The sequence below is a fragment of the Tachyglossus aculeatus genome, chromosome 4 (assembly GCF_015852505.1).
Source record: "Tachyglossus aculeatus isolate mTacAcu1 chromosome 4, mTacAcu1.pri, whole genome shotgun sequence".
NCBI lineage: Eukaryota > Metazoa > Chordata > Mammalia > Monotremata > Tachyglossidae > Tachyglossus > Tachyglossus aculeatus.
This window is the reverse complement of record NC_052069.1, coordinates 30,023,648-30,051,067: the sequence shown is the minus strand read 5'-3', so window position 1 is coordinate 30,051,067 and position 27,420 is coordinate 30,023,648. Positions and strand designations below refer to the sequence as shown.

General features: G+C 44.0%; 1 protein-coding gene across 1 annotated transcript in view; it reads left to right on the top strand.

Annotated features, from left to right (window-relative positions):
* The window catches only part of ZZZ3 (zinc finger ZZ-type containing 3), a 125,962-nt gene that overhangs the window by 89,228 nt on the left and 9,314 nt on the right, over positions 1-27,420 (top strand). Inside the window, 7 exon segments of the mRNA XM_038744960.1 lie at positions 5,802-5,940; positions 12,456-12,603; positions 12,697-12,809; positions 13,860-13,931; positions 14,774-14,875; positions 16,782-16,877; positions 22,538-22,690. Coding sequence (XP_038600888.1) covers positions 5,802-5,940; positions 12,456-12,603; positions 12,697-12,809; positions 13,860-13,931; positions 14,774-14,875; positions 16,782-16,877; positions 22,538-22,690 — 823 coding nt within the window.

Here is a 27,420-nt window from a genome sequence, read left to right as displayed (position 1 = left end):
GCCTTGTGGTCGTAACTCAGTGCTTAGAACAGTACTTAGCACATAAGTGCTTAATAAATACCATTGCTATTATTATTATTAACATCATCATCATCATCAACAAAATATGAGCCTGAGAGAGTAGCCTGTTCCCAAATAGGGTAGGCCATCTCTTGGGAAGCAGCCTCAATGGCAAGAGCCAGAGGTCATTGGTTCTAATCCCGGCTCCACCACTTGTCAACTGTGTGACTTCAGTCAAGTCACTTAACTTCTCTGTGCCTGTTACCTCATCTGTAAAATGGGGATGAAGACTGTGAGCCCCACATGGGACAACCTGATCACCATGTATCCCCCCACCCCGGTGCTTAGAACAGTGCTTTTCACATAGTAAGCGCTTAACAAATGCCATTATTATTATTATTATCTCTTTGGAGAACCGTTTTCCCTAATAACACGGAACACGGGTGCTCCCCCGCAAAGTTGGGTAGCCCATGCCATTAGCGGAGGAAAAAAGTCACAGGTGCTTTTGTCTCAGAAAGAAACCAAGATTCACATGAAAGCCTTCTGGAAAGCAGGGCTATTTCCATTCCTCTTGGAACCTCCGGGCATTTTAAAAGCAAATGCATCCAAATGCATACAGTCAACTCCTTCACTCATGCTCCATCCCATTTCTGAGCACTTTGGAGATAACTCCAAACAAACTGAACAAGCCAAAATGAGAATTGGAATCTTTAACTCGAGGTCCAGGATCGGTAAGTGCATCGGCTCCACCAAGTGCACTTAAAATGACAATTTGGCTTCTGAGAAAGAAGACGTTGCCAGATATGAAGCTTTTTCTCATCTAGAAAGCAGTCAACCAGAAGCAAGGAAACACAAATGGAATCAATTCTTCACATGCGCTCCAGGTCAGATCAATTTATCTCTGGGCCGGGACACGTCCTTGACAAAGTCTTCATCTGAGGTAGGCAGACTTGAAGACGTGACTGGAATACATTTTGCAGCCATCACAACCTTTCACGCCCCAGGGAATGTGACTCAATACGCTGACTGCAGACTTGTTTCCAGACCCCCCAAAGGTAGATCTCTTTGACTAAGCCCTGTCTGAAGCCTACTTTATGGACATTGCTCTGTTCACAGTGAGCAGTCAAATGTGATTGATTGATTGATATGGCCCCCCAAATGGTGGTGATAGAATTAATTTGAGAAGACTTCTAGCTAGTGGCAATCCTCTCATAACTTTCTCATCAGGTTGACACCACTATTACCTTCCCATCAGGCCCAAAACCATGACATTAACCTGGGTTGCTTTCTCTATTGCAACCCTTGTTTTCCATCAATCTTCAGATCTTGTTGACTCTTCCCAGCACCTTTAGAATTTTCCGCTTTCTTTCCATCCAAAGTGCCACCCGGCTCGTACTTGCGCTCGTCTGTCAACTGCTGCATCAGCCTCCACGTTCCTCAGGTTCTTCTGGTACTCATCTGTCCCTCTCCGTCTCACTCAGAAACTCCCGACGGTCGGCCATAAGGCACTCGAGCCACTCCGTCCTACCTGACGTTGCTCCTCTCCCACTAAAACCTGGACCGCACATTTAGCCTTTGGAAAACCAGCATCCCCCTTGTTCTTATTCAATCAATCAATCAATCATATTTATTGAGCACTAACTGTGTGCAGAGCACTGTACTAAGCACTTGGGAAGTACAAGTTGGCAACATATAATATATTCAGCACTTGGGAAGTACAAGTTGGCAGCATATAAAGTCGGTCCCTACCCAACAACGGGCTCACCTCATCTCCCCGCTCCCCACAACCTCCCGAGGCAGCGCGCAGGAAGGGTGGGAAGGGGGAATTAGAGAAATGGAGATGATGGGGTACAGGTAGAGGGGCTTGAGGACGAATAAAGGGAAACAATTGGCAGGAGAATGGGAGAGCCGGGGGTCAGGGAGAGGATGGGGTTACCTGGTGGCCGGATGGAGGCCCAAGGGAATTGTCTCGTTCGTCTTCCCTCTGATGAGACTTCGGTCCCGTAGGACGTAACTGTGTCTAGCGTTGTAGGTCGACACCGATGTTTTGTAAAGTTGAAGTGGTGTAAATTTAGAAACGTCCCAAGTGCCAACCTCATCATTTGAAATGTCAGAAGTCAGACTACCTTAAATGGTTTGTCACTTTTCTTGCAGTTCACAGTTGCATGAAAATCCTGGTAAGTAATGAAAGCTCTGAACGGTGGCCGTGGGACTTATTAAATCACCGTTTTAGGATTGTCTGCAGAAACATTACATCATGATAAAAAAGAATTAGTAGTTGAAAGGAACAACTACTAATGCACTTAAAAGAATGTTATTTGATTGTAGAATGGGTTAAGTTTTCTAATAAAAACTTATTTCCTTTATTGAACCCAATCAACCGTATTTGTGGTTTCAGTGGTAGAGTACTGATTTAAGGGTATAGTGAATGAATATAAGGTTTTGCTTCTTGAATTTAGATTGGCAAATTAGAGGTGTTCATATTTGAAAACACTGTATAGGCTTCCATTTTATCCTGCAAACATCAGGGTGAAGGTTGATTTAGATCCAGGGGAAAGAGACAATGAGTCTATGTTTGACATCTTAATTCTTTGGATCTGCAGTTTTCATTCAAGGACAAAATTAAAACCGTGGCACAGGTTGGACTATTTTGGAAACAGTTGCCTTTATTTGTCAATGTGGATCCTGAAAACCTAGAATAATCCAGGTTTATAAAGTATAATATCTGTTTATAAAAACAGGGAAATGACCTTAATTAACATATGGAACTTTGAATTTAGGAATTTGGAGCTTTGGGATTCTTTGTGGCCAAATTCACCACTGGTCCATAGATTTTGTGATTATTTTAAATCCTAGCTGTATGCATATTGCTCATCTTTTGCCTGTCCTGTGTTTTCAAAATCATAAAGCAGTAATAATTGCAGAAAAATGTCAGTTAAGTCGGAAGATCATCTATGGGCTGCTTAGCTTCCAGTTCCTTCTTATTTGCTTTTTCTTAAAATGGGGTAAATGACAAACCTTTGACCTCCCCAATTTTTTTTATGGTATTTGTTAAGCTCTTACAGTATGTTAAATATTGCTGTAAGCACTGGGGTAGATTCAAGTTAATCAGACTGGATGTAGTACCTCTCCCACATGGGACCCTGAGTCTAAGTAGAAGGGAGAGCACGTGTTGAATCCCCATTTTACCCAGCGCTTAGAACAGTGCTTTGCACACAGTAAGTGCTTAATAAATGCCCTCATTATTATTTTGCAGTTGAGGAAAACTGAGGCACAGTGAAGTGACTTCCCTAAGGTAACTAGTGGAGCCAGGATTAGGCCCCAGGTCTTCTGGCTCCTAGGGCCGTGATTTATCCACTAGGCCACCCTGATTCCCATGATTATGTTATTTGATTCCCATTGAGTACATATTTTCTCCAACTTTCATTTTGTAATACAAGTAATGATATTTCATTTGTTGGGTCCAAAATAAAGCAGACACTTTTCTGTAATTTATGCCTTTACTCAATCTTCTTTAACTTCTTATGGGGGTGAAATGTCAGTTTTATTGGTCCACTCAATTCTCCTAAAATGCGAGGAACATTGACAAATCCCACATTAATCCCATATATATGTATATATGTTTGTACATATTTATTACTCTATTTATTTATTTATTTTACTTGTACATATCTATTCTATTTATTTTATTTTGTTAGTATGTTTGGTTTTGTTCTCTGTCTCCCCCTTTTAGACTGTAAGCCCACTGTTGGGTAGGGACTGTCTCTATATGTTGCCAATCTGTACTTCCCAAGCGCTTAGTACAGTGATCTGCACACAGTAAGCGCTCAATAAATACGATTGATGATGATGATTAAGGCGGGCTTGTGTTATGGTATGTGAGCCTGGATGGAAGCTGTTCGGATGCAAGCAAGCACGCTTCTGTCACATCATATTCGGGCCAGACAGACAGTCTGTGTTCTTAATAACTTAAAAATACTCTTTGAAGTAATTTTAAAAACTGTTCATTTCTGCCATGTTAGCTCATCTTGAAAACCTGATATTCGGAGTTTGTAATTCATGTTTTAAGGTGTATTCTTCTAATGAAACCTCTTTTTTTTTTTAAAGTATTGTCATCAAACTGAAGGCTTTGGTAGTGATAAGAGAGGTAGGTAGATAGGTGGATAGCTGATTTGATCAGTCTGAGCACCTCTTCTGAGTACTCTAGCCCGGAGAATATGTACTATGATGGGAGTTGGACAAGTTATATTGGGTTTCAGTTTAATTGAATGACATTTTCTTTGAACCACTAATCAGGAAGACTCAGTGGAATCCTCATCTTGGACAAGATGCGTTTTTCTAGTTGGACAAAGCACATATTGACAAATGAATGTTAAGTGTAGGTTTCATCTGAAGAAGGTTTTTAAAGAGCACGGTCTGGGGTGGACTGCGCTTGAACCTGCAAGCTTCTCTCAAGTTGACAGATCCCGGAGCTGGGGGTGCCTGGGCTATGGGAGAGGAGTAACAAAGCTGTCTTTCCTGTAGCTGCCCCTAACTGTGTCATCCGTGGCATTTCAAGGGGCACCCAGAGTTGTGGCACCGTCTGATTCCAGTTACTCTGTTCCCAGGACCCCAGAAAAGCCAGCCATCAATCCCTAAGTGGTATTTATTGAGTGCTTACCATGTGCAGAGCACTATGCAAAGTACTTGGGAGAGAACATTCCAACAAAGTTGGTAGACTTGGTTGCAGACTGTAAGCTTGTAGTGGGCAGGGAATGTGACTGTTATATTGTACTCTCCCAAGTGCTTAGTACAGTGCTCTGCACACAGCAAGCACTCAATAAATACGATTGATTGATTGATTGATTGATTGATTAGGCATGTCCTTTGCCCTTAAGGAATTTGAAGACTTTCCCTGTGTGGAGAGGAACTTTCCATGTGTGGTGAGGCGCTTAGGACGGTGGTCTGCCCACGGTGAGCGCTCAGTGAATATAATTAATTGGAGAGGCGCTTTCCGTGTGTGGAGGACATAAAGTGCAGATACCATGATCTTTTTTCCATCAAAAACCATACTTCTATCTTAATAACAGCAGCCCTCAGAACCATTAGGGTTAGCATCGTGTTTCCCTTGACTTTTCCTATTTATTCCTTGTACATGCATACTCGCATTTCCTTTTTGATTGCCCTGTGTCTGTGTATCATTAGCAGCGAATCCAAGAGGGAAAAAGAGAACAGATTAACAGTAGGTAGGAGTTAGGGAGGGATGGTGCAAGAAAGCATAAAGCAGCAGATGTGAGTGGGTGAAGAGGGCTTTTACTCTGCAGCTGAAATATTGTAAAGCCCAAATGGCCCAGAAAAAAGGTACTTCTGTGTTCATCAGTCTAGGCAAGCAGATGCATGAAAATGTGCTAGGGAGATCTGGCCACAAGAATTTTAAGCATCTATTCTGTTGGAAATAATTTACCTGATGTGGAAAATAGTTTATAAGGCATGTAATCCATTCTTTTGGTCAATTTTCCTTTTCTCGGTGGTTTCAGGTGTTGGAAATCGAAGATGCTCTCCTTGCCATGTGTATCTGACTTATTAAAACGAAAAAGCTGTTGGAATTTAAAAGCGGGGAAAGAATGTTCCCTAACTGGTGTTTCTGGAGTACAAACGCCACATATCCGTGAATAACTCCTTCATTTCCAGTGAATTGTTTTGCTAAAGTTTCAAGGAGCTTTTAAGAGGCTGTGGCTTTATTGTAGGTTCTGGCTTGATTCAGTTCTTGTTTGTGGTCGTTACTAGAAAATTTAGTGAGCTATTTCCCTTTGTCTCTGTAGTTACCAGAGACTGTTACAGACGATCGCTGTACTCGAGGCTCAGCGTACTCAAGCAGTCCAAGACCTTGAAAGCTTAGGCAGACACCAGAGAGAAGCACTGAAAAACCCCATTGGATTTGTGGAAAAACTCCAAAAGAAGGTATGCGGTGAGCCTTTCATAAGACTTACTGAGATGGTATTCGTATTTGACGCATCCACTTTTTAGAAGTTAGAATGATGTCTCATCCGTCTAGGCTGTGAGCCCGCTGTTGGGTAGGGACCGTCTCTATCTGTTGCCAACTTGTACTTCCCAAGCGCTCAGTACAGTGCTCTGCACACAGTAAGCGCTCAATAAATACGATTGAATGAATGAATGAATGAATGTACAGCTGTCTACTGTTCAGCAATCGCCGGTAGTCAATAGGTATAAGAAGAAATGTGCAAAAGAGGATTTTTTCAGCAGCTATTGTTGGGGATTGACTTTGGATAGGAGTGTCAGATCTATTTTCCAGTGACCTTTTTCCTGTCGTTAGTATATCCCTTTCTGTCTTCAGTATTTTCCCTCTTTTGCTCTCAGGACTACTGAATGAGACAGAAGTAGTTGTACGTTAGTATCCTAACAAGAAGTCCAGACTCTCGTCACCAGAGAGCTTAAATGTTGTGTTGTGGTGGTCACTGTGCAAGTACGGGATCTTTCTACCTTTGTGTGTCCTTGGGCAAGTCACTTTACTTCTGTGCCTCAGTTTCCTCATCTGTAAAATGGGGATTAAGACTGTCAGCCCCATGGACTGGGTCCTATATGATTATCTTGAATGCACCCCTGCGCTTAGAACAGTGTCTGGCACATAGTAAATGCTTAACAAATACCATAAATAAAAGAGAGACTGCCATTAATAAATGTAGTTTATAATGCTGAAAGGGGAAGGTGCCTTAGGGGGATACAGGTTCTTGCTTTTGTAGCTGTGTTTTTTTAAGCAATGTGAAGAGACCAGAAACCAATTAAAAAAAGCAGGCAGAAATCTGTGTCAGGTTTCTTAAAGATAGTAACAGAGCATCTAGAGGAAATGTAATTTTATTTTAATGCCATAGAAGGTCTCTTCCATTCGTGGAGTTTTAGTGGATTTTTTGTTTTGCTTTTTAGGGGTGTTTTCCATTTTAAAAAAAGCTTCTGGCGCTGAGCCTGGACATGAAAGAATGTAGTGCTTCTCTGAAGACTTTCCACCTGCTTATATCCTAAGTGGTTTCTGTGGGCAGATAAAAGGGGGGGAAAAAAATAGATGGTAACTTTTGGCATCTAGATGAGGAGATGGCTGCCAAACAGACATCTGCTCTCAAATCCATGCAAGACCAGAGGCAGATCAGTGCTGCAGCCATGGGACACTCTGGGCTTTTCTTCCTGAGGCCAGGATACGGCGCTTCGTAGTAGACAGGAGTTTGGGTCAGAGCACCGATCCCCGATTAAGGTGCCGAGCACTTGCTGGGACTTGAGTTCTGATGAAGCAAGCTGCAGGGAAGAACTGGCCTTAGTCTCTGCTCTGCCTCGGACTGTGTGCGCTCAAACCAAATCTTTCACCTTTCGGCTCTCCCGTCTTTAAATGAGAAGAACAGTCCTAACCTTTCCTAGCTAAGAAAGTCAACGGGAGGATGAAAATGAGGCCCGAAAGGGCTTTGGGATCTTTGCTGGCAAGATGCTCTAGAAATGCAGGGTGGTGCTCTGCTAGTAAATCTGGCTCCTTACTTCAAATGGACAAGGAAATTCCTGACAGGAGTTGGTGTTATTCGGTGACAACGAGGGCCGTGCTGGCGCCTCTACTATCATCAGCTGCCTCGGGTTTTGCCTTGCTCCCATTTGAGGATGCAGTGCTGTAGATTTTGCCTAACGGGGCGATTTGAGGCTGCAGTGTGATAGCTGTCTATACAATTGGCAGTAAGATTCAACACTGGCTCTGTCTGATGCTCAGATCCTATATTATAGGCACCTAGCCATTTGTGTGCCCTGGATTTCTACAGTTTTGGAATTGGCCGTCCGGAGAGCAGCATGGCAGCAACCTGAGAAGGAGCGTGGCAGAGTGGGTAGATAACAGGCCCGGGAGTCGGGAAGACTTGGGTTCTAATTCCGGCTCTGCCACTTGTCAATTTGTACTTCCCAAGCGCTTAGTACAGTACTCTGCACACAGTAAACACTCAAATACGATTGATTGATTGATTGTCTGCTTTGTGATCATGGGCAAGTCACTTCACTTCTCTGGGCTTCCCTCACCTGTAAAATGGGATTGAGACTATCAGTCCCATGTGCGACAAGGGACTGTGTCCATCCCGATTAGCTTGTATCCACCCCAGCACTTAGTACAGTGCCTGGCACATAGTAAGCACTTAACAAATACCACAATTATTATTATTGGAAGGAGCCGGAAAGAGAGAGCTAGCCTTAATCTGGTGCTTGTATTTTTGTCAGCATTCGCACTCCGCATAGGGAGCAGACAGGTTTATTTCTTTGTCTAGAGCTAGGATGTTTGCCGTTTCCCCCTTTTCAGATTGAGTTTCTGGATTGAGCCGGATGGTAGTCTCGTGACTACTCCTTGAGTTTCCCTTCCCCAAAACATGGGTAAACATGAGAAGCAGCGTGGCTCAGTGGAAAAAGCATGGGCTTTGGAGTCAGAGGTCATGGGTTCAAATCCGAGCTCCGCTAATTGTCACCTGTGTGACTTTGGGCAAGTCACTTCACTTCTCTGGGCCTCAGTTCCCTCATCTGTAAAATGGGGATTAAGACTGTGAGCCCCCCATGGGACAACCTTATCACCTTGTAACCTCCCCAGCGCTTAGAACAGTGCTTTGCACATAGTAAGCACTTAATAAATGCCATTATTATTATTATTATAAAGTGGAATTTTCATGTTGAACATACAGACCGTTTTCAAACACTTGACTACCAAACTGGATACTTGCCGCAGTATGGGGCAAGAGACCGGACGACTGTCCGCAGCAATGGGAGATATGATTCATGGGAAGGAAGTGATTTTCCTGAAAGTTCACTTATATGTACACAGTGGGATTATTTCCTTGAGTTGTGCTTTGTTGGTTATGAGACTGGAACAGGTAATCCATTCCTTGCAAAGTCTAAGATGTGGTAGTGACTGACCAGAGAGTTATTGAGGAGGTCTACAGCACTTATGTATATGTCTGTAATTACATATTTATTTATATTAATGTCTGTCTCTCCCACTAGACTGTAAGCTCACTGTGGGCAGGGAATGTGGCTGTTCATTGTTTTATCGCACTCTCCCAAACGCTTAGTATAGTGCTTTGCACACAGTAAGTGCTCAATAAATATGGTTGAGTGAATGACCAAAAGGAATTTTTTATATGGCATTAAATGCTTACTATGCTCCAGGCATTTGTACTAACCTCTGGGGTAGATAGAAGCTAATCAGGTTGGATGTAGTCCATATCCCACATGGAATTCAGAGTCTTAACCCCCATTTTGCAGATGAAGTAACTGAGGCTCAGAGAAGTTAAGTGACCTGTCCATGAATTTTATGGGTTAGCCAGGACCTTAACATTGGGTGCATTTGTGAATAGGATACAAGGAATACTTATTCTCTGAAATGTCAATAATAATAATAATAATAATAATGGCATGTATTAAGCACTTACTATGTGCAAAGCACTATGCTAAGCACTGGGGAGGTTACATGGTGATCAGGTTGCCCTACAGGGGGCTCACAGTCTTAATCCCCATTTTACGGATGAGGTAACTGAGGCACAGAGAAGTTAAGTGACTTGCCCAGCGTCACACAGCTGACAATTTGCGGAGCCAAGATTTGAACCCATGACCTCTGACTCCAAAGCCCATGCTCTTCCCACTGAGCCACGAAGACCTAAGCATTTAATTGATTTCTAGATATCAAGGTTAGGTGTAAACACCAAAAGAAAAAGAATTGAGAATCTGAGACTCTAAAATGCACCATTCTAATTTGTATGAAATCATCCTATAGCATGATTTAATATTTGATTGCAACAGAAACTTCATAGGAGTTTTTCCTTGTGGGGTCTGTTTCTCTGTCATCAATAATAGTAATAATAATGATTATGGTATTTACTGTGTACCAGATACTGTACTAAAAGCTGGGGTAGATACAAGATAATCAGGTTGGGCTCAGTCCCTGTCTCATGTGGGGCTCCCACTCCTAATCCCCATTTTACAGATGAGGAAACTGGGGCACAGAGAAGTTAAGTGACTTGCTCCGGATCACACAGCAGATAAGTGGCCGAGCCAGGGTTACATCCCAGGTCCTCTGCCTCGCAGGCCTGTGCTGTTTCCACTAGGCCTCGCTGCTTCTTGTATTTCTCTCATTATCCAGCATTCTTTCCCTTCTCCTACTTTTCTCCTTTGCCTCTGTCTTAAGTATTTCTCATCGTCCTCTTTGCCTGTCGAGCACTTCGCCTGCACTTTGTCACCTGTGCACAATAATTAGTCACATGCATGCCGACTTTTGGACTCACACCCACTCACAGACATTACCCATCCACATGTGCCCCATGTGTATGTTGTCTGCTGAAGACTGGACTTGGGGGGTGGGGGGGGTGAGCATGTATGCGTGATGCGTGTCATGTGTCTGGGTTTGTGGACACACCATGGGCTTTTTATATGTTTATTTGCACCCAGTTCCCTTCAGCCCTTTCCCCACAATGTCCCCAATGCGGCTGTCACCCTCAGAGGGGAGCCAGGGGTGATGTTCGCTTAGATCCGAGGAGGGAAGAAGGTGATTTAAAAACCACAGACACCCAAGTCACTAGCAGCAGCATTGTTCCAGACCAGGCACTCTAATCATTACTCAGGTTAGTTTCATTAGCGTAACTGCTCACACGCCTAAGGGAAAGTGGTCACTTAAGTCCGATTCTAGTGGGCCCTGGTTCATTTCCCCTGAGAGTCATGGTGCAGGAGTCCCCATCACACCCGAAGGACTTCTCTGCCATGTGACCTTGGGCGAGTCACTTAAAAGCTGTGTCTCAGTCACCTCATCTGTAACATGGGGATTCCCCCTTTTAGACTGTGAGCCCACTGCTGGGTAGGGACTGTCTCTATATGTTACCAACTTGTACTTCCCAAGCGCTTAGTACAGTGCTCTGCACACAGTAAGCGCTCAATAAATACGATTGATGATGATGATTAACACTGGGTGCCCCATGTGGGACATGGACTATGTCCAACTTGAGGAACTTTTATCTATTATCTATCCCAGTGCTTAGTACAGTTAAGTCCATAGTAAGTGCTTAACAAATAGCACGAAAAATTCAATAAAATAATGTGCAGGTCCAGACCAATGGGTGTTGGGCACAAACTGCCCCAAGCCATTTTTAACCTGGCCTTTTTGTTCATTCAGTCAGTCATATTTATTGAGCTCTTACTGTGTGCAGAGCACTATATTAAGCGCTTGGGAGAGTACCATACAACAACAAACATAGACCCTGCCTCTAACGAGCTCTCAGTCTAGAGGGGGAGACAGATATTAATATACATAAATAAATAACAGTATATATACGTATGCGCTGGGGGAGAATGAATGGAGTAAATTAGGGTGATCAAAAGGGAGTGGGAGGAGAGGAGGGCTTAGAGAAGGCCTCTTGGAGCAGGTGTGCCTTCAGTAAAGGCTTTGAAGTGGGGGAGAGCATTTATTTGTTTGATATGAGGAGGGAGGGCATTCCAGGCTCTCCCTAGTATTGATTGTTAATGGGCTGAGCCCTCCTTTCCTGCTTTAGTGTGCTTGACTGTTGACTGGTCGGGGCTTTTCTGTCCACAAGGAGAGAGCACAGGCCTAGGCACAAAGGTGGGGAGAACATACACTTTCATCATCATCATCAATCGTATTTATTGAGCGCTTACTGTGTGCAGAGCACTGTACTAAGCGCTTGGGAAGTACAGATTGGCAACATATAGAGACAGTCCCTACCCAACAGTGGGCTCACAGTCTAAAAGGGGGAGACAGAGAACAAAACCAAACATACTAACAAAATAAAATGAATAGAATAGATATGTACAAGTAAAATAAATAGAGTAATAAATATGTACAAACATATATACATATATACAGGTGCTGTGGGGAAGGGAAGGAGGTAAGATGGGGGGATGGAGAGGGGGACGAGGGGGAGAGGAAGGAAGGGGCTCAGTCTGGGAAGGCCTCCTGGAGGAGGTGAGCTCTCAGTAGGGCCTTGAAGGGAGGAAGAGAGCTAGCTTGGCGGATGGGCAGAGGGAGGGCATTCCAGGCCCGGGGGAGGACGTGGGCCGGGGGTCACCCTTCCTCCATGCCCCCTGCCCATATGTCTACCGCATCAAAACACCTCGCTTGTTCATCTTGGTCCCGGACAAAGTGGTTCCTCTCTTATCCAGGGTCAAGGAGCTTTTATCAGCTCAGGGGAGGGGCTGAGGGTTGGCTGTCACAGGGGCTCACTGAGGGAGGGATGATAGATACTGAATCCCCATTTTGCAGATAAGGAAACTGAAGCACAAAGAAGTTAAGTGCCCTGCCCAAGGTCATATAGGCATGTGGCGAAGCCAGGATTAGAATCCAGGTCCCTGGTTTGTGCTCTTTCCATAAGGCCAATCACTGGCTGGTTTTCAGGAATGTATCATATTAAAATGTACCTGTTGTGTTTTTTTTTTTTTTAACCTTCCAGGCCGACGTAGGGCTTCCATATCCGCAGAGAGTTGTCCAGTTGCCCGAAATTACATGGGACCAGTATACGAGCAGCCTGGGAAACTTTGAAAGAGAATTTAGAAACCGGAAACGAAATACGAGGAGGTTGAAGCTGATTTTTGATAAAGGTAAGGATTAGTGGCGTTTTAAACCTTGAGATGGAAAAACTGTAGTGCAGTGCTTTGATTTACTAACATTGTATGTGCTGTTGTTTTTAGTAGGTTTACCTGCCAGACCAAAAAGTCCTTTAGATCCTAAAAAGGATGGGGAATCCCTTTCATACTCTGTGTTGCCTTTAAGTGATGGTCCAGAAGGTTCAAGCAGTCGCCCTCAGGTAAGTAACTGCACCTGGAAATTTAGGAAGTACGATAGAGAATCAGTGATGTCCAGATTCATAACTGTTTTGTTGACTTTAATTCATTCATTCATTCAGTCGTATTTATTGAGCGCTTACTGTGTGCAGAGCACTGTACTAAGCGCTTGGGAAGTCCAAGTTGGCAACATATATAGACGGTCCCTACCCAACAGTGGGCTCACAGTCTAGAAGGGGGAGACAGAGAACAAAACAAAGCATACTAACAAAATAAAATAAATAAATACGTACAAATAAAATAAATAATAAATAAGTAATAAAAAATTAAAAATAAAATAATAAAAATAATTAATAGAGTAATAAATCTGTACAAACATATATACATATACACAGGTGCTGTGGGGAGGGGAAGGAGGTAAGGCGGGGGGGATGGGGAGGGGCCACTTATCAGCTGTGTGACTTTGGGCAAGTCACTCCACTTCTCTGTGCCTCAGTGACCCCATCTGGTGCTTAGTAGAGTGCTCGGCACACAGTAAGCGCTCAATAAATACGATTGTAATGTCTGTCTTGCCCTCTCTAGACTGTAAGCTCCTTGTAGGCAGGGAATGTATCTACCAACTCGGTTGTATTGGGCTCTCCCAAGCTCTAAATACGGGGCTCTGCACACAGTAAACACTCAGTAAGTACGAGCGATTGATGGATTGAAAGACATTTTTCCTTTCTAGATTTTTGTTTTTAAAATTTGGGTACTTCTTTATTTGGTCCCCGTCTCCAGGTTCACTCACTTGAATCTCTAACATTCATTCAATTCATTCATTCAATCAATCGTATTTATTGATCACTTACTGTGTGCAGAGCACTGTACTGAGTGCTTGGGAAGTACAAGTTGGCAACATATAGAGACGGTCCCTACCCAACAGCGGGCTCACAGTCTAGAAGACCTTTTTAACACCTTTTTAACTTGACCAATTCCACCCTGAAAAGGTTAATGTTAAATGTTTTGTCTACGTTGGATTAAAGTTTTTGATACCATTATTTTTCAAATCTTGTTTTAATGTTGCTTTTAAGCAGATGATAAGAGGGCGACTTTGTGATGAGACCAAGCCTGAGACTTTCAACCAGCTGTGGACTGTAGATGAGCAGGTAATTATGCTTCCTGTCATAACTGTGGTCTGTTTTAAGTCCTTCAATTTTAAGAAATTACGTAACTGTGAAAGTAAACACCGGTTTTATGCTTCTATTTCTTTTGAGGATGTGGATTTCGGATTTTTTTTCCCCATCTCAGAATGCCAGCATTTTGGATGGTTTTATCTGCCGAAAGCCTATAAAGAGGACAGTCCCACAGAGTCCTATCCAGACCCACGCAGCACTTTGGGCTTCCTCTCACTTTCCTGCAGAATTATCCCTGTAGCCCCCAACCACCAAAGAGGTTTTAACCATGAGGGCAGCATGCTGAAGAATAAAGAGCAAAGCTGCCGGGGCCCCCAAACTTTTCTTCCCCAACTTAGTGATGGATGTGGCTTCTCTCCAGCCAGCCAGAGGATCTGCAGGGTTCACTAGGCTCATCCTCCTTTGTCTGCCACCTCTCCAAGTGCTCTGGTGGCTCAGTGGAAAGAAAAAAGAGCGGACGCTGTCAGGTGGCAGGTTACATTGGGGTTATGCATTCTCTCTCGCACAGACAACCCCATTTTACTTTGCCCCCAGTGACCTTAATGGGGTTAAGATCACTAGAATCGAGGGAAACGGAGTAGCATCCGCTGTAGTCAGAGATCTTAGATCTCAATTCTGCCTTTGGAGTTCGGGGGGTGGGGTTTAAAAGGTTTTCAGCCTTGCAACAGCAAGACTTTTTTAGGAATAATTCTTGCTCTAAAATCTTTGATGTGGTCAGGTGAGTGATGCCTTGGTTTGCACTCACTGTCCTTGTTGGGGTTTCGCCTGGCTCCATTGTGGCATAGCTTGTATTTTTGTCTTGTGTTTGGATTTAGAAAAAGCTGGAGCAGTTACTCTTAAAGTACCCTCCCGAGGAGGTTGAATCTCGGCGTTGGCAGAAGATAGCAGACGAACTGGGCAATAGGACTGCAAAGCAGGTAATTTAGAAGATTGCCTTGGCTTCCTCTTCTCTGTCTTTTTTTCCCTGGAAGGAGGTGGAGGCTCATGTCAGCCCCTCTCCCGTATTGAGCTTTGCCTTATTAACAGAACTCAGTATCTGCTTCAGGTTTTCCCCGCCCCAGAAATGAATAGGAGTCTTCTTGCTCTGAACCATTAGCTGACACTGTAATAAAAATAACAGGCTCAAGAGCTGTTGCATGAACAAGTCTGTATTTCCAATGCCTATCTGTTCATTCATTCAGTTGTATTTCTCGAGCACTTACTGTGTGCAAAGCACTGCGGGAGAAGCAGCGTGGATATAGCACGGGCCTGGGAGTTGGAAGGATCTGGTTCTAATCCCGCCTCTGCCACTTTTCGCTGTGTGACATTGGGAAAGTCACTCTATGTCTCTGCACCTCAGTTACCTCATCTGTAAAATGGGGATTAAGACTGTGAGCCCCATGTGGGGCAGGGACTGTGGACAACCTGATTTATTTGTATCTGCTCCAGCACGAAGTAATAATAATAATAATAATAATGGTGATGGTATTTGTTAAGTGCTTACTATGTGCAAAGCACTGTTCTAAGCACTGGGGGGATACACGGTGATCAGGTTGTCCCACGTGGGGCTCACAGTCTTAATCCCCATTTTACAGATTAGGGAATTGAGGCACAGAGAAGTTAAGTGACTTGTGCAAAGTCACACAGCTGACAATTGGCGGAGTCAGGATTTGAACCCATGACCTCTGACTCCAAAGCCCGTGCTCTTTCCACTGAGCCACGCTGCTTCTCTAGTATTTATTTACTAGTATTCATTAGTACAGAATACTAGTATTCATTAGTATTCATTTCCAATTTAGTATTCATTCACTCAATTACATTGAGCACTTATTGTGTGCAGAGCACTGTACTAAGCGCTTGGAAAGTACAATTCAGCAACAGAGAGAGACAATCCCTGCCCAAAACGGGTTCACAGTCTAGAAGAGGGGAGACAGACATCAAAACAAGTTAACAGGAATCAATAGCATCAATATATAAAATTATAGCTATGTGCATATATACACAATTGCCTGGCATGTAGTAAGTGCTTAACAAATACCGCAGTTATTCCTATTAGCACTGTACTGAGTGCTTGGGAGAGTACAATATAACAAACACACAATCCCTGCCCACATGAGCTTATAGTCTAGAGGTCGAGTTTACTTGTAGCATAAAACAGGAGTTTGTAATGCTGCGAGCTGTAGCATTTGGGTCTGTACTCCCTAAGTCCACTGATACCCCATCAATCAATCAATCAATTGTATTTATTGAACGCTTACTGTGTGCAGAGCACTGTACTAAGCGCTTGGGAAGTACAAGTTCCCCACAGCACTTATTTACCTAGCCTGATAATCCGTTGCTTCCCCTGTCTGTATCCCCGACTTGACTGTAAGCTCTTCGAATGTAGAGATTGTAGCTGCCAACCCTATTGTATTGTCCTCTCCCAAGCACTTAGTACAGTGCTCTGTTAGCAGTGAGTGCTCAGACAGTACCATTTGATTGATTAATTGATTCCTGCATTTCACATCCTTCTAACTGAAAATATGAGTGGAGGAAGGTTTCCCTATTTCAGTTCCGTAGCCAGTACTAAAAGATGAGCTTCTTGGAAGTGCTGGTCATGGGTTCAACAGTCCAGTCAGACTAAGAAATGCAATTTTAAAAAATTCTATTTGGCCGAGTTTTTACCTGTAATCGTCACAGATGTCATTTTATGTCCACTTCCAGCATTGTTTGTAGTTAAGGCAATTGTAACATTCCTAAGGGCTCTCCAGCTGTGTTAGTCGTGGAACTTTTTACATCTAAAAGCCATCCAGTACATACGGGTCACTTGTAATATTTTACCATCTCTTCTCTTGTTTCCTTCAGGTTGCTAGCCGGGTGCAGAAATATTTTATTAAGCTAACTAAAGCTGGCATTCCAGTCCCAGGCAGGACGCCAAACCTGTATATGTACTCCAAAAAGGTAAAAATGAGTAGATCCACTTGAACACTGCTATCCTAATTGAAATGTACAAATGTGGACATGGATAATAATATAATAATAATTGTTGTTATAATGCATTTATTAAGCACTTACTGTGTGCAAAGCACTGTTCTTAGTGCTGGGGAGGATACAGAGTGATCAGGTTTTCCCACGTGGGGCTCACAGTCGTAATTTCCATTTTACAGATGAGGTAACTGAGGCACAGAGAGGTGAAGTGCCTTGCCCAAGGTCACACAGCTGACAAGTGGCAGAGCCGGTATTAGAACCCATGACCTCTGACTCCCAACCCGGGCTCTCTCCACTAAGCCACACTGCTTCTGTAAATCCACAATTTACTTTGGAGACCCTGGGCAAGCCACTTAACTTCTCTGTGCCTCAGTTACCTCATCTGTATAATGAGGATTAAGACTGTGAGCCCCATGTGGGACAACCTGATTACCTTGTATCTACCTTGTTTCTACCTTGTATTACCTTGTATCGGAGAAGTAGCGTGGCTCAGTGGAAAGAGCCCGGGCTTTGGAGTCAGAGGTAATGGGTTCAAATCCCGGCTCTACCGCTTATCAGTTGTGTGACTCTGGGCAAGTCACTTAACTTCTCTGGGCCTCAGTTACCTCAGCTGTAAAATGGGGATGAAGACTGTGAGCCCCCCGTGGGACAACCTGATCACCTTGTTAACCTCCCCAGCGCTTAGAACAGTGCTATCATTCTAGACTGTGAGCCCGCTGTTGGGTAGGGACCGTCTCTATATGTTGCAAACTTGTACTTCCCAAGCGCGTAGTACAGTGCTCTGCACACAGTAAGCACTCAATAAATATGATTGAATGAATGAATGAATTATTATTATTACCCTAGCACTTAGAACAATGCTTGGCACATAGTGATTGCATAACAAATACCATCATCATTATCATCCTGTGACCCTGACTTAGCACTTGGGGGGGATTTAGTAGGTAGACACGTGGTTAAAAGAAAGACCCATGGGAGGGTTTTGGAGGAAGAAAATGAGTTGGTTCAGTTCAATTCAATTCAGTAGTATTTATTGAGTGCTTACTGTGTGCAGAGCACTGTACTAAGCGCTTGGAAAGTACAGTCCAGCAACAAATAGAGACAATCTGTGCCCAACAGTGGGCTCAGCAGGAGGGGGGCTGCCAGCATGGTAACCAGCACGCTCTGACTCTGAGGACCGTTGTCACCTGCAGAGATTGAGTGCTGGACGGGGCTGACCCAACAATTTCCTCTGTTTCACAAATTCAGTGTGTCATCATTCCCCAGGTTGTCACTGGAAAGAAAAATGTAATTCTCCTTTTTAGAATGTATGCTTGCTCTTGAGCCCTATTATCACGTGAGAATGTAGCAGCAGTGTTTTTAAAGTTGAGAGAATTACTTTGCACTGGATATTTGTGACCGGGTCTTTGGTAAATTAGTACCTGCATAACCAGGGAGTAACCGGAACACGCGATACAAAGTTAACCCCTGTATGTAACCCCTGTTTTATATGCCTTATAATCCCCTTGTATCCCGAAATGTCCTTTGTCTTATCTCCTGATGGATCAGATGAATCCCAGTCTGTGGAAGGCTGGGCCCTTTCCCTGAAGAGAAGGGAGGCTCATTGCTTCCTTCAGGCTGGTGGCTTCTGCTGTAGCGCCAGAATTAGCTAAGAAGCGAGAAATCAAGTCCTGTATTTGCATTTCTCACAAAAGTCACCAGAGGAGTTATTCACAGTGCAGTGCAATCTCTTGCCTTATGGTTGGCATGGGGTTAGCTCTAATGCTAATACATTGCACATTAACAGGGTGTTAATTATTAAGTAGCTGCAGTTGTAAATTTAGTAATAGTAATATAGAATCTGTTCCTTTTGAGCATTTGATATTCAACCCACCCTCAGATCCACAGCACTTTGTTACATACTAAGCACAAAGCTCTGCACACAGGAAACACTTATTAAGTACCATTGTTTGACTGAGAACAATATAGTTTTTCCTGCAAGCATCAAACCTTCCTCATTTGGCTTTCCTTTCTGAATTGGTGCTGCCTTCATTACGTGGCTGCAGTTTTTCCTGCAGCTTTGTCATTTGGTAGCTTATGTACTTCACTCCAATACCAGCCTGTTAAATGAAAAGCAGCATGGCCTAGGGGATAGAGCAAGGGCATGTGAGTCAGAAGGACCACAGAAGGCCACACAGTAGAACTCCACCACATGGCTTCTGTGTGACCTTGGACAAGTCACTTCACTTCTCTGTGCCTGTTACCTCATCTGTAAAATGGGGATTTTAAACTGTTTCCCCCACATGGGACAGGGACTTTGTCCAACCCGATTGGCTAGTATCCACCCCAGCGCTTAGTACAGTGCCTGACACTAAAATACCATCAAGAATATCATCATCATTACAGACAGTAAATCCATCCAGTTGATCTCGCTGCCGACCCCTTGCCCATGTCCTCTCTCTGGCCTGGAACTCCCTCTGCTTCATATTTTCTACTTCATATCTACTTAATATAGAGAAGCAGCGTGGCTCAGTGGAAAGAGCACGGGCTTTGGAGTCAGGGGTCATGGGTTCGAATCCCACTCTGTCAATTGTCAGCTGTGTGACTTTGGGCAGGTCACTTCACTTCCCTGGGCCTCAGTTCCCTCATCTGTGAAATGGGGATTAAGATTGTGAGCACCCCATGGGACAACCTGATCTCCTTGTAACCTCCCCAGCGCTTAGAACAGTGCTTTGCACATAGTAAGCGTTAAATAAATGCCATCATTGTTGTTGTTATATCCAACAGACCACAGCTCTCCTCATCTTCAAAGTCTTCCTAAAATCACATCTCCTTCCATGAGTCTCTCCCGACTAGCTCTCATTTCCGCTACCTACCCCATCTCCCTTCTGCATCAACTATTCACTTGAATCTGTTCCCTTTCAACACTTAATATTCATCCCTCCCTCAGTCCCGCAGCCCAAACGTACACAACCGTAATTCCATGTCTGTCTCCGTCTCTAGATTGTAAGCTCAGTGTGGGCAGAGAACATGTCTACACGTGCTCTGAACACAGTAAATGCTAAAATCCTATTGATTTCGCACAGCCATTAATAATCAGCCTTCAAGTAGATCATTTTTTCCTGTTTAGAATTTTTTTCTGGTGGACTCAGATCTACCAAATTCCTGGGTAATAGGTCATACTGTTGAAGCCAACCCCCAAGGATGAAACGGCACTATAGCCCAGGTTCCTGAGCAGAGTTGGACACACCACGGCAGTACTCTGGATTCTGTCTTTAGGGTGCAAGTAGGGAAGTGTGTATGGATTCCGTGTTGTCGTGACCGTGATGATGAGAATAACCATTAAGGTATTTGTTAAGCACTTTCTGTGTGTCAAGCACTGTACTAAGTGCTGGGGTAAGTTCAAGTTAATCATGTCCCACATGGGGCTCACACTAAGTAGAAGGGAGAACAAGTATTGAATCCCCATTTTGCAGATGAGGGAACTGAGGCCCACAGAAGTTAAGTGACCTGCCTAAGGTCACACAGCAGGTACGTTGCCGAGGCAGATTAGAATTCAGATCCTTTGGCTCCCAGACCTACTGTCTTTCTTCTGGGCCGCACGGCTTCTCATACAGGCAGCGTGAAACCCTCTCACCTTAATGGCCATAAATGTTCAGCTCCACACAGCCAGTTTGAATGGTAAAGTTGGCTATTAACGCTAAAAGGAAAACCAATAAAAAACGGCAGGGTGAACAAGAAGAAATACATTTATGTTGTCGGACATTTTTGGTTTAGTAGACTGTTAATGGTGCCTCCAGTCAGTTGAACTTTATACCTCCCTATAAATTTCTCTAAAGTCAGAGTGCGAGACAAACTTATCTTAGGTAACCAATAGTATTTCTATAATGCTCTCCAATATTGTCAAGGATCATGGCCTTTCATACGTTTATCCCTCTCGCAACAGACGAAATGAGTTGTCTGCAACATCGTTCATAGCCATGAATGTGATATCTTCAATTGCAAAAGAATTACCGTTAACAATTTTTTTAACCGTTTCTTTTGAGGAAACTTCTTTCCTTTTGCTCCGGCCTGCTTTGTGTGACTTCAGGCTAATGAAAGCCTCTATTCTAATTCTGGAAATTTTATTGATCACAGTATTTATCAAGTGCTTAAGTAGGGGCTAAGCGGTGGAGTAGTTACAACATAATCCTCTGTAGCAGAGTCCTGTCTGGGAGAAAAGGAAAATGGGAGAAAAGACTTCATTCATTCATTCAGTCGTATTTATAGAGTGCTTACTGTGTGCAGGGCACTGTACTAATTTGTTTGGTCATAGCCACATGTAATAAGATTGAGTGGTTGGAACATCAATAATATCTTGGATCTAGTTAGTATCTTTTCTCCTGCAAGCTCAACATGATTTCAGATGGTGGTGGTGATGATGATGGCATTTGTTAAGCGCTTGCTATGTGCAAAGTACTGTTCTAAGCGCTAGAGAGAATATAAGGTGATCAGGTTGTCCCACGTGGGGCTCACAGTCTTAATCCCCATTTTACAGATGAGGGAACTGAGGCACAGAGAAGTTAACTGACTTGCTCAAAGTCACACAGCTGACAGTTGGCGGAGCCGGGATTTGAACCCATGACCCCCGACTCCCAAGCCCCTGCTCTTTCCACTGAGCCATGCTGCTTCATTAGCTCAGTTATTATCTCTGTCAATCAGTCATATGTATTGAGCATTTATCGTGTGCAGAGCACTGTACTAAGCATCTGGGAGGGTACAGTATAGCAGAGTTGGCAGTCATGTTCGCTGCCTACAGTGAGCTTACAGCCTAGAGGGATAGACAGACATTTCTGATGAAAGAGAACTTATTAGGTAGACAAAAGTTATGAAAGTACGTACTGTCTTGAGCCCTGAGATGAACTAATGACCCGAAGAAAGGAGCTGTACCTCTGACTTTTTTTAGGGCGCTGTGTGTGCCAACAGGGATATGTCCTCACTAGTAGTAATAATAATAATAATGGTGGTATTTGTAACATGCTTACTATGTGCTAGGTACTATACTAAGCGCTGGGGTGGATATAAGCCAATTGGGTTGGACAGAGTCCCTGTCCCAGCTCGGGTTCAGTCTCAATCCCCATTTTATAATTATAATAATAATTATGTTACTTGTTGAGCACTTACTATGTGCTAAGCATAATAAGATATGCTGGGGTAGATACAAGGTAATTGTTTCTGTTGCCAAATTGTACTTTCCAAGCACTTAGTACAGTGCTCTGCACACAGTAAGTGCTCAGTAAAAACAGTTGAATGACTGAATGATCAGATTGCCCCATGTGGGGCTCACAGTCATAATCCCCATTTTACAGATGAGGTAACTGAGGTGCAGAGAAGTGAAGTGACTTGCCCAGGGCCAACCAGCCAAGTGGCGGGATTAGTACCCAGGTCCTTCTGACTCCCAGGTTCATGGTCCATCCACTTCACGATACTGCTTCTCACTAATAGGAATCATTCACTTGGAGGATGAGTTGAGAGTAAACGAAGAGGGGGACGTGGGAAAGCACGATACTCTGGAATCCAGACCAACAATTTTGAGTAGTTTTCAAGCATAATCCTTAGTTTAAAGGCTTGGTTACTTCATTGTCTGATTTTGAAAATGTACTCTCTCCTTCCAGTCTTCAACAAGCAGGCGGCAACATCCCTTAAACAAACATCTCTTTAAGCCTTCCACTTTCATGACGTCCCACGAGCCTCCGGTGTATATGGATGAGGACGACGACAGATCGAGTTTTCATAGCCACATGGATGCCACTGCGGAGGAAGCGTCGGTATGTCGCTTACACTAGTCCCAGCACAAGTACCCTGCTCTCAAATCTGGTAGCCACCCACCTCTTATGTTCAAAAACTCTTCCCCTCTCAAATTGCTGAGGTTTTCTTCTCTCGAAACCGTCAAGTCTGTTTCAGAAATTTCTCATTAAGTGTCTTCTGCCTTTACTATTTTGGAGATTAGAGCTTGCTTGCTTTTTCTCATTCATTCCTTAAAATGCACATTTGCACAGCTTTGAGGGGTTCACTCGGGAGGTGGGTTTAAAGAATTAGGGGATAGGCCAAGGATCCTCATTGCCTCAAAAGGCAGAACGTAAAAGGATCATCGAGAAGCAGAAAGTATCAGAAGGGAAGTTCCCTTGTGGCAGGGGAATGTGCCTACCAATTCCGCTATATAGTAATAATAATAATAACGGTAGTTGTTAAGTGCTTACTGTGTGCCAAGCACTGTTCTTAGTGCTGGGTAGATGCAAGTTAATGAAGTTGAACACAGTCCCAGTCCCACAAGGGGCTCACAGTCTTAATCCCCATTTTACAGGTGAGGGAACTGAGGCACAGAGAAGTTAAGTGACTTGCCCAAGGTCACACAGCAGATGTGGTGGAGCCAGAATTAGAACCCAGGTCCTTCTGGCTCTCAGGCCCGTGCTCTATCCACTAAGCCATGTTCCCAAGCATTTAGTACAGTGTTTTGCACACTGTAGGGGCTCAATAATACCACTGATTGAGAACCATGAGGGCTCCAAGCAGCAAACTGGCACTCAGAGATCAGAACCTGAACTTCTTCCCCTTCCTCCCCACCTGGGACCATGTCTTAAAATTGCTCTTCATCCTCCCCTTCTAGACTGTAAGCTCGTTGTGGGCAGGGAATGCCTCTACCAACTGTGTTATAGTTAATTCTCCCAAATGCCCGGTATATGACTCTGCACACAGTAAGTACTCAATAAATACGAATGACTGATTGATTGATTCATAGCACTAAGTGCTGTGTGGCCCTGTGCACAGGAGGGTCCCAGTACTGTCGGTGACAAATTTCTTCTTCCCGTTAAAATTTAAAGGTGTTTCTCCAAAGGCAGTGGTTGCCTAAATCAGCCCCTTGGTGGGCTCTTGGGGAGGTCTTTCCACTATGTCACTTGCAAGTTTTGCACTTGTCGGATCCGTAGGGCAACGATTTAGGGCTAAAGATGATTCCTGCATCAGCTTTGTTGCTGACATCCTTGCCTCCTGGCTCTCCCCACTCCAGTCCATACTTCCCTCGGCTGCCGACTCCTCAAGGACCTCCGGTCGTTGCTCACCCACCTTCCCACCAAACAGAAACTCCTTACCATCGGCTTTAAAGCACTCAGTCACCTTGCCCCCCCTCCTATCTCACCGTGCTTCTCTCCTACTGAAACACTTCACTCTTCTAATTCATTCATTCAGTCGTATTTACTGAGCACTTCCTATGTGCAGAGCATCATCATCATCAATCGTATTTATTGAGCGCTTACTGTGTGCAGAGCATTGTACCAAGTGCTTGGGAGAGTGCACTACAGCAATAAACAGCCACTTTCCCTGCCCATAACGGTCTAGAGTAGGGGTGACAGACACCAATACAAATAAATAAAGTTACAGATATGTACATAAGTGCTGTGGGCCTGGGAGTGGGAGGGAGGGATGAGAAGAGCAAAGGGAGCAAGTCTAATGCCAACGAACTCCCTGCACCTTGGTCTCTTATATCTCGCCTCCAACCTCTCACCTACGTTCTGCCTTTGGCCTGGAACCCCCTGCCTCTTCACATCCGACAGACGATCCGAGAGACGATCCGACAGAGGATCACTCTCCCCACCTTCAAAGCCTTATTAAAAGCGCATTTCCTCCAAGAGGCCTTCCCCCCTAAGCCATCACTGCCCCTTCTCCCACTCCCTTCTATGTCACACTTGCAACTTCTATCCACCCCCTCCCTCAGGCTTACAACACTTAGGTACATATCTGTAACTTATTTGTGTATATTAATATTTGTCTTCCGCTTTAATCAATCAATCAATCAATCAGTCGTATTTATTGAGCGCTTACTGTGTGCAGAGCACTGTACTAAGCGCTTGGGAAGTACAAGTTGGCAACATATAGAGACAGTCCCTACCCAACAGTGGGCTCACAGTCTAAAAGGGGGAGACAGAGAACAAAACCAAACATACTAACAAAATAAAATAAATAGAATAGATATGTACAAGCAAAATAAATAAATAGAGTAATAAATAAATAAATAGAGAAATAAATAAATAAATAGAGTAGTAGACTGCTTTAGACTGTAAGTTCATTGTGGGCAGTCATTGTATGTGCCTACTCTATTATACTGTACTCTCCCAAGCCCTTAGTACAGTGCTCTGTCCACAGTAAGCACTCAATAAATACTCTTGATTGATTAAGTGGGCATTAATTGCCCCACTTTCTGTGGTGCAATAAATGTTGCATTTTCAGGCCCTAGTTTGACTTGCACATACCTACAGGGTTATCTGAGCATCTCTTAAGAGTTGCTACCTTGAGCCCAGCCTTTATACAGCCCGGATGTTTCCCTAATCAACTTCATGTCATTTTATTGAGAGGCAGTGTGGTCTAATGTAAAGAGCATGGGACTAGGTGGTAGGGAAGCAGCGTGGTGTAGTGGCTAGAGCACAGGCTTTGGGGTCAGAAGGTCATGGGTTCTAATCCCAGCTCCGCCACTTGTCTGCTGTGAGACCTTGGGCAAGTCACTTCACTTCACTGTGGCTGTTACCTCATCCGTAAAATGGGGATTGAGACTGCGCCCCACTTGGGGCAGGGACTGTGTCAAACCCAATTTGCTTGTATCCACCCCAGCGCTTAGTACAGTACTTGGCACATAGTAAGCACTCAACAAATACCATAATTAGTATTATTAGGGGAGCGGGTTCTAAAACCAGCTTTCGCCTGCTGTGGGTCCATAGGCAAGAAGCAGCATGGTGTAGTGGCTAGAGCAAGGGCCTGGGAATCAGAATCATGTGTTCTAATCCCGTCTCCTCCACTTGTCTTCTGTGTGTCCTTGGGCAAGACACTTTATTTCTCTATGGCTCAGTTACCTCATCTGCAAAATGGGGGTTGAGATTGTGAGCCCCACTTGGGACGGGGACTGTGTCCAACCCAATTTGCTTGTATTCACCCCAGTGCCCAATACAATACTTGACACATAGCGCTTAATAAATATCACAATTATGATCATTTTTATTATTATTAAGTCACTCAATTTCTCTGGGCCTCAATTTCCTCATCTGCAAATGGGAATATGATATCTCCCTCCCTCTTAGACTGTGTCTAATCTGCTTATCCTCTGTTTATACAAGCATTCAGCAAAGTGCTTGGCACCTAGTGTTTAATAAACACCATCAAAAAATCCTTTCATGGCCTTACAAAAGCTGTTTAGAATCGTTTTTGAGGGACAACTCTGGAAGTGCCCTGTAGATTACTTTCCAGATCACTTGGCTCCACTCTGTGTTTCACTGATAAAACATAGGCAGCCATTGTAGTGTCCGCGACTCCCCAGTGTTGCCCAGTGAATACTGTGGAAAGTATCTATGACAGATGAGCAGCATTCCTGGAGCATCCGAAGCTGGAAAGCCCAGCTTCCTGGGGGATTGGGACCTGGTGGGGTGACGAAGGGAATAGGAGTGTTTGAGGGAACAGCATCACTGCTGAGAACACTCCCCCTCTTTTAGGTGTAGAAGCCAAGGCTTTGTCTTATTGTGCACCCAGGCACGAAAACTGTCACACCTCCACACAGCACCCCCTCCCCAACCAGGGTCCCTCATCTTGGGACGATGATATGTCACGTCATCCTGCTGTTTGGGCATGTTCTGAAGTAAAGAAACGGGTCCTTCAGGCTGCTTCTGCTTGCCATTTTTACTTCGCTTTATAGCAATGGCAATGTTTCTCCTGCCCATACTGGATTTTCGAAGCCATGTATCTCAGGACCTAAGAATCCGTTAGGGAGGAACATGTTTTAGCCTGTCCTCCGGTTATTAGATGTTGCTCTGTTGAGAGGGAGTTGAACACCCACCTTTTAAAAAACTGCTTTGAAATAGGTCATAGCACTTGGTGCTTAGGTAAGTGCATAATGAGGCGTAGGCATCTATTACTTTGAACAAGGAAATCCAAGCTTTTGTCTAAAAAGAAAATAAATATGTAACCTAAGTTGTTTTCTATTCCCTTCTGCAGTGTAACCATGTCTCCCCTTTCTGGGCTAGTGGATTAGCTTCACTGCATCAGTAAATGCAAACCAGAAATAATCCAAAATGTCATTTCCACAATTGGTGCCAATCTAATTCCTCAAAGCCCCGCCCAAACTCTCAGTACTGTCTAGCAGCAGCACTGCCTAGCTGTTTATACCTCTCTCTTTTTTTCTCATTTGCTCTTTGGGACAACCAATAAGTAGTCAGGTGACCATAACACTTGCAAACAGAGAGAAAAAATAAGAGGTATGGGTAACAGTTATGATTGCTACTTATTAAGTGCTTACTTTGTGCCAGAGCATTGTGCTGAGCGCTGGGGTAGATACAAGATAATCAGATCGGCATAATCCTTAACCCACACAGAAGGGAGAGCAGGGGTCATCACCCCGTTTCATGGCTGAGGATGCGGAAGTGACTCGCCCATGGTCATGCTGCGGGCCAGTATCAGAAATGGGCTTAGATTTGGGTCAGCTGGCTCACAGACCTCCCCCCTGCTCCTTCCACTAGGCCAC